The sequence below is a fragment of the Mobula birostris genome, chromosome 24, assembly GCF_030028105.1.
Source record: "Mobula birostris isolate sMobBir1 chromosome 24, sMobBir1.hap1, whole genome shotgun sequence".
NCBI classification, from domain to species: domain Eukaryota; kingdom Metazoa; phylum Chordata; class Chondrichthyes; order Myliobatiformes; family Myliobatidae; genus Mobula; species Mobula birostris.
The window spans coordinates 38,213,335-38,226,659 of record NC_092393.1 but is presented as its reverse complement, the minus strand read 5'-3'; the positions used below and the strand labels follow the sequence as shown (position 1 = coordinate 38,226,659).

Here is a 13,325-nt window from a genome sequence, read left to right as displayed (position 1 = left end):
CGACATTTTGATGACAAACTCTGCTATCTTCATCAGGGATGATGCCTGGGCACGTCTAGTCCAGTGGTATTTATACCCCCATAGTCCGTCCCTCCTGATTGGCTAGTCCTCATACAAACAAGTTTCCACTCTTCCACTTTGTTTACAATCAAATTCCAGCATATAGCGGCCAGACCTGCATCAAGGAGCACAGGAGGTGTATCCGTTTGGGTTACCCGGAGAAATCGGTGGTAGCAGAACACTGCATTCGCAATGGCCATAGGATTGACTTTGACAGCACAAAACTCCTGTGCCACACCAGTGTCATTTCTCGTAGAAACATTTCGAATGTTGAAAGGGTTGGACAGAGTAGATGTGGAAAGGTTGTTTCCCTTGGTGGGTGAGTCCAGGACAAGAGGCCATAGTCTTAGAATTAGAGGGTACCCAGTTAAAACAGAGATGAGGAGAAATTTTTTTAGCCAGAGGGTCATGGATTTGTGGAATTCGTTGCCACATATGGCTGTGGAGGCCCAATCATTGAGGGTGTTTAGGGAGGAGATTGACAGGTATCTAATTAGTCAGAGTATCAAGGGATATGGGGAAAAAGCCGGAAGTTGGAACTAGATGGGTGAATAGTTTAGCTCATGGGGGAGCTGTGGAGCAGACTCAATGGACCGAATGGCCTACTTCTGCTCTTTTGTCTTGTGATCTTGTGATTACATTTCCTTCATGTGTTTTCAATCTCATGGTAACTTACCAATACTTTATCATTTGATTGTAAATGAAGCTCAGATGTTCACAATAATTTTCTAGCTTTCAGCTTGCGCCTCAAACATTTTTATTATGTAGTTGCAAAAACCTTCTGAAGTCAGGTACTTAAGATTCAGAATATACAGATTAGAGGTAATTTAGAGGTAATTTAGAGGTGCCATACATGGTACAACAATATTTTTTCTATTGTACAAATTAGTGTTCCTTTCATCTAAACTCTACTTAACGTTGAATATGTGCCACATTAGTGCAGTTTATTAATGCTGAACGCAGAATGGTTTTGTTGCAAGATGAGGGCATTTTACGTAAAAACAAGTGAAATATGTGTTTGAGTATCAACAAGAGCAGATGTGTGTCGGCTTCATCAAAGATCTATTACACTTTCAATTTGTTTATATATCTTATGATGTAAACAACGGTATGATTTCCTTAACTTATTCCATTTCCTGTCCCACCTGACATCTGCTATGGTCTTGTTAAACCTGATAAGCAGATGACGGCCTTTGGCGAAAGTCAACGGATTGAATCCCATGTTGTGTTTCATCTTTAAGACATGATTTGTTCCCCTCTTGTTCTGGATGGTGGTTGGCGGGGTGGGGGGGAGCTCCACTGTCTCCTAACTGGACAGTTATATGATGGTACTATTTTAAAGTGCACAGCCCTGCTGGGCTTCCACATTCAACCATGGATGAATCACTTCATTTCAATGCTTCCTTAATCTTCTTTTTGAACAATCCATTTTCTTTCCACCTCTACTTCCATTGCCTCGAGAGGTGTACTGACAGGAGTTTTGTTTATTCTGAACGAATTGAAAATTCATTTAGGATCGATCTGAATCAGATTGATCCTTTGCAACACACACAAAATGCCGTAGGGACTCAGCAGGCCAGGCAGCATCTTTGGAAAAGTGTACAGTTGACATTTCGGGCAGGGACCCTTTATCAGAACTTCATTCATCATACTCTTTTCAACTCATAGTACTCATGCTGCCTGGCCTGCTGAGTTCCTCCAGCGTTTTATATGTGTTGCTTGAATTTCCAGCATCTGCAGATTTTCTTTTGTTTTGGATGGATCCTTTGCAGCCTTTTAGAATCGGTCATATTTTCTACCATAATATGTTACAGTGTAACTTTTGGACACTCCGTTAAGTTTATTAGTCTTGTTCATTGCAAGATTCCTATACATAGGATGTTTAAATATTTGCTTCTCGGAAGACGGCCGGCCCAGGGATTGAAGGACTGTGCATGTGCGTGGGTAAGTGGGTGGCAGGGGAGAATGGGGCTCGCTTGATGTTGTGTCGAGCATTGTGAGTGTGCACTGTTGGTGCCGGAACGTGTTGTGACACTTGTGGTTTGCCCCCATTATATCATTAGGTTGTGATGCTTCATGCAGACAACACATTTCACTGAGTGTTTTGATGTACACATAATGAATTAAATAAATGAATGGATCTCTTTTCACTCCTTTTGGTTCTTTCTTTCTATTTCCTTTCTTCCTCTGCTCTTTTCCATTCATCTTGAAGAACGATGTCCAGTATAAATGTTTACCTAACCGATTTCAATGTTAAATAGAGTATACCATGCACAGATCATTTAAAAAAGTGGTTATTTCTAGTATTCTTAAAAAAAAGTCATGTATTAAATAGTTTTGATGTTAAATTAAGACATGAGTAATTTTCCTGGGGATACTTCTCCGGAGGGGGATCAAATTAAACAACAGAATATGAAGCTTCCAGTGTCTGGCAGATCTGATAATACCATTGTCAGTGATTTGTTGTCAAAAAATTGGTCTATACTTGGTATTTGAGATATTCAAGCTGAATGAGCAAAGTTCAAGATTTCTGAAGTCATTAAAGGTTTTTTATTCCCATTTATAAGGAATGTGCCACCTTCAACGTATTCAAGCACTTTATTGCTGCTACTATTCACTTTACTGGTCTGCCAGTGAAGGAAGATCTTTTCAAAGGCTCACTAGCTTGGTTATTTTTCTGCATGACATTAACTGTTACCTTGTGGTTATACACTGCTTTTTAATCAGCTGGGCAACTTTTAAAAAATATTGATCACTTCTAAGAACATTACAGTTGGAATTTGAACTACTTCCTTCTGGAAGCAAGTGGTTTGTATGATGCTTTTCAAGTACGGTTTCTTGTGAATCCCTCACTTTTTCTGAACCACCATCAATGTTCCCTCTAATTTCTCATGACCGGTGTGTGCAAAAATGTTGTGCTGTGCCCAGTGATGACAACAAGTGTGCACTGAATAATTTCTTCACTAAAAACAGTATACATAAGCTAGTTCTACAAACTACGGACAAATTATTGCAAACTCCACGTAGTCAACACTGTCCGCATCAGAAACTGGAAAAGAAAACATGTTTGTGGATGATCGTGAAGTATGCTTAACATGCCAACGAGGTAGAGGGGGACAACCTTTAGTGCGCAGTTTAAATTCCTTTGTGCGTTAGTAGCAAGAGATGTGTGTGCACACGCACATCTTAGAGGAAACATTGACCACCGTTAGTGGTTGTGCCTTCAATCATCTCAGGCCAAAACTCTGGAATTATTTTTCCAAATAGCATAATCACTCTAATCCCCTTCAGTTACTTCAGCACTTAAACACTTTACCTTCGAAAATGCATTTGGCCACTCGTCCTAATGCATCTTCCTTTAACTTGATCGTTGAATGCATTGGAACATATTGTTTAAAAGTGGCATATAGTATACACAGAGCTGTTCTTTCTGTTTTGCTGAAATATTTGTTAAAAATGGACAGATATGGTTTGTATCCTCATTCTCATTGGCATCTTGCTTAGGTCCGCATCCTAGGCACAGATTTGCTGATCTTTGAAACCCAGTTCTCCTGAGGCACTTTCCACTCCATGTTTATGCATCATTTTGCTAGCTGTCCCTTAACAGCACATGAAGTATTGAAAATGGTCCCAGCAATACCAAAGGTATGAGATACTGATTTTGAAGAACAATATATACTAATAAATGTTGCTTAAGTTAGACCCTGAGTACCAATTGATAAACTAATCAATATTCTTTGAATTTCCAGTATCATAATTCATGGATAAAACTTTTTAATAAAACTTAGATTATAGAACAATACAGTACAGTACAGTACAGACCCTTTGTCCCATGATGTTGTGCGGACATTTTAACCAACTGATTAATCTAAACCTTTGCCCCTACTTAGCTCTTCATTTAAAAAAAAATCATGCTTGTGCCTATCTAAGAGTTTCTTAAATGGCCCGAATGTATCTGTCTCTACCACCATCCCTGGCAGGTAATTATACGCACTCATCACTCTCTGTGTACAGGGTTTGCAGTATCTCTGACTGAAGTGAAGTACCCCTTCACTTTCTTCCAATCACCTTAAAATTATACCCCCTCACGTTAGCCATTTCTGGCCCGGGGAAAAGTCCCGGGCTGGACACTTATGCTCTTGTTCTTTTCATCATCTTGTTGCTTATGCCTTTTATCATCTTATACACCTCTCTCAAGTCACCTCTCATCCTCCTTTGCTCCAAAGAGAAAAACCCCCAGCTCACTCAACCTATCCTCATAAGGCATGCTTTTCAGTTCACTTTCCCAGGTGGAACGTTACAGTAGGGTTGGAAGAGTTTTACGTTGAAGAATTGAGCATCAGAAACTTACAATGGCTGCAAGTCAGATCCTGTTCATTTGGCCTGGTCACCTATCATTTTTGTGAAGCCAAACTACAAATAAATATGAATTTTAGTCTAAGGTGCACTTTTTTTGGCTGAAGTAGAATGTTCACCTCATTCCATTTTTTTCTTTGCCTATAATGGATGTAATAGCAACTTAGTTGTAATGCTGAATAGTTGTTAGTAAATAGCAGGTTTTTTTGGATGTGGGATGTTGGCAGGAAAAAAAAGTTAAAATAAATTCATAGAGCATAAAAAGAATGTTCATTTTTATCTTGATTCCTCTTTGGTCTTCTGTACATTGTACATGAAATGCACCAAATGTTGGCATTTAAAGAAATGTCTTGTATTAAGCAGTTGGGTTTGGAGGCAGATTTATTAAACATGTTAAAAGCCATACTAAATTTGTTGATGTATAACTAAAGTAAGCTATGTAGACCGTCACTGGAAGCTTATAGCCAACTCTAAATCAGTGCCTGCCAGTGCTGTTGAATACCACCTCTCTGTCCGTCTGTCGTAATCTGGAGTATATTAAGAAGTCCTGTAAATCATCAGCACCTATTTAGTGAGATTTGTTTGAAATGCTGAATTACAGCTTGATTTCAAATAATCCTTTTATGTCCACTACCATAATCTTCACCAATTCTAGCAACAATGATAAATGGAATAAAACCTACCAACAGAAATTTCTAAACCACAAAAAGAATTCTAGACAAACAGCACAGTTCCCTCGATTTCATCTACCTTCAAGTTCATGTACAGTCCCACACAGGATTCAAACCAGAGGGCCAATTCAAACCTTCACCTGCCCACGAATAACGCACACAAAATCCTGATGAAGGTTCTCGGCCCAAAACGTTGACTAATTTCCCTCCATGGATGCTGTCTGACCTGCTGAGTTCCACCAGCATTTTGTGTGTGTTGATCAAGATTTCCTGCATTTGCAGAATCTCTCGTGTCCCCACCTATGAAGATTGCAATCTAATTTACACATCATCACATCCGGAACAAATTAGATTGCAATGTCTTTGAGGCAATGCTTCAGGTTCTATATAGAAATGTTCTTCAGGCAAACACAAGAAAATGAAGGTTCCACCATTCATCGATTTATTGATTTATTTTTTCTTCCTTGATTTTTATTCCTGGCACATGTGGAGAATCTTATTTTAAATTGCCAATTGTTTAACTTCCATGTGTTTCAGGGAACAAGTGATTTCTGCGTGGCTCCAGATAAGTTCATCATGAATATGACCCAGAATAAAATTAGCTCAGGTAAGTTAGCACTTTTAAAACTTTAATTGTGTTGTATAAAAGATATTCTTGCTCTTTTCCTCTAAATATAGCAACTGATACAAATATCACTAACTGTCTTGATTTCCCTTGACTTCTATGGCACATCTTTTTTAATGTGATCTTGTATAGCAAATAATAACCTTTCATCATTGGTTGATGTCTGAGCTGAGGATTTCAGAAGACATGCTGAGAAGAAAAAAAACATAGGTTCATTTGTCCAAACTTTACTAGATATTTGGAAGTTCTGTCCATTGAATCCAATTACTGTATTCATTCCCAGTATCTTATGTCTTTTTCTCTGTTTAAAATACTTTTTTCGATGCCCATTGGTTCAATGATTGGAATATTTTATTATTGTCCTGGGTACTGAAACGCAGTGGAAAAACTTGTCTTGCATACTGTTCATACAGATCAGATCATTGAAGCAGACCAGGATAGAACAAAGTGTAATGGCGACAGAGTAAACAAAAAAATGCAAAGTGCTCTATTCTGTACTTACTTAGCATCTGTAGAGAGCAAAACAAAGTTTTGAGCTTCATGAGTAATATGCAAAATGCTGGAGGAACACAGAAGATCAGGCAGCATGTATGCAAAGGAATAGAGTCAACATTTCAGGGCGAGACCCTTCATCAGGACTGGAAAGGAGAGGAGGAAGCAATGTTCCCTCTAATTCGTAATGACCTGTGTGCGCAAAAATCTTGTTCTGTGCACTATGCTGTTCTGTGCCCAGTGGCAGCAACGTATGCACACTGAATAATTTCTTCCATAAAAACAGTATAAATAAGTCTGTTTCTAACACCTGCAGACAAATCACCGCGAACTCCACGTCATCAACACCGTCCGCATCAGAAACCGGAAAAGGAAATGTGATTGTGTACAACTGTTGAATGTACCAAACGTGCCAACGAGGTAGAGGGTGACACCCTTTGGTGTGCAGTTTAAATTCCTTTGTGTGCTAGTAGCAAACCTCAGAGGGGACATTGGAATGAACCCAGAATAAGTTGTTGAGGGGAGCAGATGGGATACAGGCCAGCAGGTGATAGGTGAAGGCAGATGAAGTGAGAAGCTGGGAGGTGATAGGTGGAGGATGTTAAGGGTTGAGGAAGGAATCTGATAGGAGAGGAGAGTGGACCATGGGAGAAGGGGAAGGAGGAGGGGCAACAGAGAGAGAGAGGTGATAGGCGGGTGAGCAAAAGAGAAGAGCCAGAATGAGGAAAGGGGGGGGGGGAAGAAATTACTGGAAGTTAGTGAAATCAATGTTCATGCTGTCAGGTGGGAGGCTACCTGGATAGAAAGAGGTGTGGCTCCTCCGACCTGGAAGTGACCTTGTCATGGCAGTGGAGGAGACAGTAGACTAGAGCAGAGTTAGGGTTAATGAAGTTCTATGTGGATGACCTTGCTAATAAAAAAAAACCCTTTTCTGGGAAAAAATATCATCTTATAATTTTCTGCAGTTATTGACAATTAAAGTCCATTTGCCTGTCTGACATAATTGTGGAGTTTTCTCCATCACAATATATACTACCCATATCAGGAAACAGCAGCAGTAGCAGGGCAATGAAGCTTGTGCAAAATGTCAAGCTTCACTAGTCAACAATAAACTCATATTGACGCTGTATCTGTTACAATTCGGATGCATCGCACAGCAAAGTTGTGCCAATATCTGATCATCCCACTTACCTTGGCATTACGGAAGAAACAAAATTCCAGTTGAAGAATGCAGCTGAGACTGAACATTGCTAAAAATGAACTCCAAGAGATTTGTTATCACGTGGATTATTATGATTATGAGGACACGCAATCCCCTTTTATTGTCATTTAGTAATGAATGCATTAAGAAATGATAAAAATGTTTTTCCAGAGTCATATCACGAAAACACATGACAAACTGACTTAAAAACTAACAAAAACCACATAATTATAACATATAGTTACAGCAGTGCAAAGCAATACCGTAATTTGATAAAAACAGACCATGGCACAGTAAAAATCTCAGAGTCTCTCAAAAGTCCCATCATCTCACGCAGACGGTAAACCTCCAGCGCCGCCAACTTGCCGATGCAGCATCCCGGAAGCATCTGACCACAGTCCGACTCCGAGTCCGTCCGGAAAACTCCGAGCCTCCGGCCACCTATTTGACACCGCGCACTGAGCACCATCTCTGCCGAGCATTTCAGCCCCGGCCCCGGCAACAGGCAATAGGCAAAGCTGAGGATTTGGGGCCTTCGTCTCCGGAGATTCTCGATCGCACAGTAGCAGCGGCAGCGAAGCAGGCATTTCAAAAGTTTCTCCAGGTGTTCCTCTGCGCTTTGCAGCACTCCCCATCAAATCCGGATTGTGCACGGCACCCCTAGTTACACATGTTGATATTCATTTGGAGTGGCCGCGCGTGCTACGTCGCCATCTTCTCCTCCCTCCTTACTCACACTTTCAGATTTTTGTCTACTTCCTGTTGAGAAACTGGCTTAAATATAGTTGTGCTCTTAAGCCAGTTAGTTGCTCACGTTGATAGCCAAAAACTCTTCTAATTTGTATTTGCTTCTGTTACAGATATTGTGCATTATTATCTGTATTGTGGCCACAGCACTCGTATCCCATTCCAACAGGTATATATTGTGTTACGTTGATACATGCTTAGCAGGCAGTGTAAATTGGGCAATATTTTTAAATGGGCTTCAGATATGCTGTGTTTCAATTGAGTTCTGACTTCCTGCTAGATAAATGCAAACTGCGTTCTTCATATAATGCTTTGTTATATTCTGTGGAAAAGAGGAAAGGTGCTGAACAGTTAGTTCTTTCGGGAAGCAAGCACATGTGTGTCAGGCTAAGAGTCTTTCTTCGATGATGCAAGTTTCAATATCGTCATTCAAAACTGGTGAGTTAAAGTAGTACTTCCTAGTGGAGTGAAAAGCATCAATCAAATAGGAAACTTTAGAACAGGAATTAACTTCTATTATTACCTAGGTAATTCAAATGAAAAAACTAGATCAAAGTGAGTATGAATTTTCATTAGAATGTAATATTTGAGTAAAGAACATTCTTTCTTACCTTTTTTTTGTAGACTCTGTTGAGTTTCCAGCGCTCTCTAACAAACATGCAACTGCAAATCCAAGGATTGATGCATATTGCTATACCACTGTTTCCTATGGCAAAGGTGGGAGTGAAAATTTTTCATTGCAATGTCTCTAAAACTATGAACATCAATCCTCATTGACTCATCTGCAGGTTCATGCACCTGAAATGTTCCCTGTTTTTATCTGCACTGCCTCACCTGCTGGGCATTTTCTATTTTCACCCCAACCGTATGATTCCCTTTCCCTTTCCTGGTGATTTGCTGATAGCTAGGGCAATTGTGACAGTCCAGATAACACCTAAAATGTACGCTGGAGACTCGGTCCTTCAGATTTAATGCTCCTCGATTGAAATCATCTTCCTGCATCGAGTATGTGGGAACCAGGGCACATCAGAGATCACTATGGAATAAAACATTATCCTATTGTGCATTGACTGGCGATTCAGAACCCTGCAAAAACTTTAATGGGATGGCATGGTGGCATAGTGATTGGTGTACTGCAATTACAGCGGCAGCAACCTTGCATTCAATTCCTGCTGCCCTCTGTAAGAAGTTCGAGCATTTTCCAAGTTACTGTGCGCATTTCCTGTGGATGATCGAGTTTCCCCACATTCCAAAGATGTACTGGTTCATAGGCTAATTAGGTGTAATCGGATAGCACGGGCTTGTTGCACCAGACGGGCTTGTACCCATGAGTATCTCTAAAGTTAAATAACATTTATAAAAATAATCACTTACAACTATGGAAGGCTATTGTGACAGCAAAATTGCTATTCCATGTGAACTTGGAGAGACAATTGGATGCACAACAGCTATGGTAGTGTTGGCATGCCATTACTTGCTTTCATCTGAAACCTGGTGGCATAAATGGCTGTGGTGCTTCACACTCTGGTGAGCCCAACACCTTTTGTGCACGCTTTGAAAGAGAGAATAAAACTACACCCGTGTGAATCCCAACAGAACCTGGCAACCTTAACATCTCTGTCTCGGTGGCCGACATCAGAACATCGAAGAAGGCGAGCCTTTGTGAGGCGTCAGGCGCTAATTATGTATCTGGATGAGAGTGAAAACCGCTGCTGGCCAGCTGGCTGGAGTGTTCCAAGAACATCTTCAACCTCTCAGTGTGACAGTCAGAGATTCCCACCTGCTTCAAAAGTGCATCAGTGCCCAAGAAGAGCAGGATGGGCTGCCTCAATGACCTTTGCTTGGTAGCACTCACATCTATTGTGACGATGTGCTTTAAGAGGTTGGCCTGTGGTTGGAATTAACTCCTACCTGAGCAAGGACCTGGACACGCTGCAGCTCGCTTACTGACACAGCTGGTCTAAGGCGACACAATCTCACTGGCTCTCCACTTGGCTTCGGAGCACCTGCCCAACCTAAGTCAGGCTGCTGTTTTTCGATTACAGCTCAGGGTTCAACACCATCATCCCATCAGTACCAATCAACAAACTCCAAAACCTGCGCCTCTGTAACTCCCTTTGCAACTGGCTCCTTGAAAGGTTATGGTCAATTCGGAGCAGTAATAACATCTCCTCACTGACAGTCAACATAGGCACACCTCAAGGATGCATGCTTAGCCCACCGCTCTGCTCTACACTGATAACTTTGTGGCTTTGAACAGCTTAAGTGGCATCTATAAATTCTTTGACAATACCACTGTTGGCCAGATCTCAGATGGTGATGAGGAGGCATACAGGAGCAAAGTAGATTGGTTGATTGAGCAGTGCCATAACAGCAATCTTGCACTCAATGTCAGCAAGACCAGCTGTGGACTTGAGCAAGGGGAAGTCAGGAAAACACACAACAGACCTCATCAGGAGGTTTGCACTGGAAAAGGCAAGCATCTTCAGGTTTCTGGGCATCAACATCCCAGAGGGTCTATCCTGGCACGGAAGGCCTGCTGGCAGCTATATTTCATTAGGAGTTTGAGGAGATTTGCTGTGTCGCTAATGGCTTGAGCAAATTCCTACAGATGTACGGTGGAGAGCAGTCTGATGTGTTGCATCACCCCCCAAGCATGGAGGCTCCAATGCAGAGGATCAAAAGAGACTGCAGAGGGTTGTAGCATCATGAGCACAAGCTTCCCCTCCATGGAGAATTTCTTCAAAAGGCAGTGGCTCAAGACAGTGGCATCCGTCATTAAGAACCCTCATGATCTGTACATACCCTCTTCTAATTACTGCCATCTGGGCGGAGGCGCAGGAATCTGAAGGTGCTCCTTCAACGTTTTCAGAACAGCTTCTTCCCTTCTGTCATCTCATTTCTGAATGAGCACACTTTACTATTCCTCTTTCACATCTATTTATTTATTTATGTGTGACATCCAGTTCGTTTTTGTTTTACACTGTACTGCTGCCACAGAACAACAAATTTCCTGATGTGTGTCAAGTGATAGTAAAGCTGATTCTGATTCTGACCTGAAGGGATCGGACCAGATCTGGCTGGACTTGGCCAGTGCCTGCAGTCCTCTGTGCCTACCAGGGCCAGATATGAAAAGCCAGTCTCGCTGGTCCTCCACACTTTTGAATGGGGTACAGATACATTCACGATATTAGGCCACAGGTGACTCTGAAAGCTCCTACTTGGTTTTGCCAGGTCAAAATTGGGATGCAGTTTTGTATCCTGGCGATGCTGTCACTAATTGTATCAGTTGTAAATTATCTTTGATATTCAGAAACATTTAAAAGAAAAATAAAAAGCGTAAAAATTGTTGAAATATTTAAAAACAATAAAATCATTTGAAAATCCACATATCCATAGGCATAAAATTACCACAGATCTTATTAGGGTCCCTATGGCAGAACTGATATGGATAACAGATACAATGGCATCTGATAGAACTACTAAATTCCAACAAGCAGTTTTGCACTAATATTTTTGTGACTGAAACATCTTTGCAATTTTTTAAAGATCAACTGTTTTATCCTTCCTTGACAGAAGGACATTATTGGCATCCAGCAGTTACTAAATAAATCGGAATCCAATCTGCATCAACTCACAGCAATGCTTGACTGTCGCGGACTGCACAAGGTAAACACTGATGAAGGAAAATCACACCTCGCCCTGTTTAATCTGATGTGTTTATTGTTTGTTATTTTTTACTTTGAGTGAGGAACGGCTTGACTGGTTGCTGGCCACAAAAAAAAATCATTTTCACCATTTTATTAGTGAAGGACTTATTGACAAAACCTATTGAGCAGTGTGTCTTATTTGCAAATAAAATGAGAGACACCTAAATAATAAAATTATAAACAGGCAAACCGATTTTAAATGTACTAGCTTATAGGAACAGGAAATGAGTTATACTGGTACTGGAGAGCCTTTCTACTTTTCACTTATTCTGGTTTGTTACTTTCTATTGGCTTTAGCTTAAGTCAGCCTGTAATGTTTTACGGTCTGGGTAACGTTACTTTAAAAGTTAATTTATGCAGAGATTAACTCAGCTGGTCCGTATAAAGAGAAAACAGCATTTCAGTTCGAAGGTCCTTCATCAGAGCTGAGAAAGGAGAAAGCAAGTTCGATTAAATGTTGAGCAGGATAGTGCATAGGACAAGGAGAGTGCCTGTACAGGGTGAAAGGATGTCGCCATTGAATGGACAGTTGAAATCCTTTATCTGTGTAGTGTGAAGTCTGGATGATGTTTTATAGTCTAGACTGCAGGGTTGTGCTGAGCAGACCAGAATACTCAATTGAAAGAAACAAAGAGAGAGGAACGGCAAGCACATACAGCCTGTCCTGATACAAATAGAAAGAGCAAATTATCTGAAATGGGAGAACTCAGTATTAGGTCCTGCGAGCTGTAATGTGAAAGATATGGTGTTCCTCAAGCTTACTCTGGAGTTGGTCATAACAGTGCAGGAGGTGACAGGTGGAGAGGTCAGATTGGGATGGGTCATTTCCAGAAGCTGAGGGTCACTCATGTAGACTGAGCACAAGTGTTCTGCAAGGCGGTCATCCAATCTGCATTTGGTTTCTTCAGTACAGAAGATGCCACATTATAAGGTATAGGAGCAGAGTTAGGCCATTTGGCCCAGCGAGTCTGCGCCGCATCACCAGAAACAGCAGACTAAGTTGAGTGAAGTGTCGTTGAATCGTTGCTTTAGCTGGACTGGTTGTTTGGGTCCCCGGATGGTGCGAATGGAAGAGGTGAATGGACAGGTGTTGCAGGGAAAGGTATGAGTTTCATGAGAAGAGTGGGACCGGAGATTACATCAACTCTTTAGTTATTTATCTGCCCTTAACGATCTGAAATTGATGGATCTAATTTATTTTTCTGTGTGTTTTTATAAAGGACTATCTGGATGCCGTGAATGGTGTATGCTATGATGGTGTCGAGGGGTTACTCTATCTCTTACTGTTTTCGCTCCTTGCTGCAGCCGGATTCTCTGCTTTGATCTGTGCCCTGTCTCGCGGCTGTAATTACATTGCAATCAGGCAAGTGGCGAGAATTTGGAATCGTTCCAGGCATTCCTACCACAGTGCAACCGTATTTTAGAGAGGCAATGAGAAGGCGGTTTATTTGTGTAGGTCATTG

General features: G+C 41.1%; 1 protein-coding gene across 2 annotated transcripts in view; it reads left to right on the top strand.

Moving 5' to 3' along the window:
* The window catches only part of ttyh2 (tweety family member 2), a 132,054-nt gene that overhangs the window by 103,436 nt on the left and 15,293 nt on the right, over positions 1 to 13,325 (top strand). The window contains exons 7-11 of one of the 2 annotated variants that reach the window (XM_072241993.1): positions 5,625 to 5,694; positions 8,266 to 8,321; positions 8,777 to 8,869; positions 11,732 to 11,821; positions 13,083 to 13,225. In XM_072241993.1, the coding sequence (XP_072098094.1) occupies positions 5,625 to 5,694; positions 8,266 to 8,321; positions 8,777 to 8,869; positions 11,732 to 11,821; positions 13,083 to 13,225 (452 nt within the window). Of the gene's footprint in view, positions 1 to 5,624; positions 5,695 to 8,265; positions 8,322 to 8,776; positions 8,870 to 11,728; positions 11,822 to 13,082; positions 13,226 to 13,325 lie in introns of both variants that reach the window. The other variant, XM_072241992.1, reaches the window with a different exon arrangement.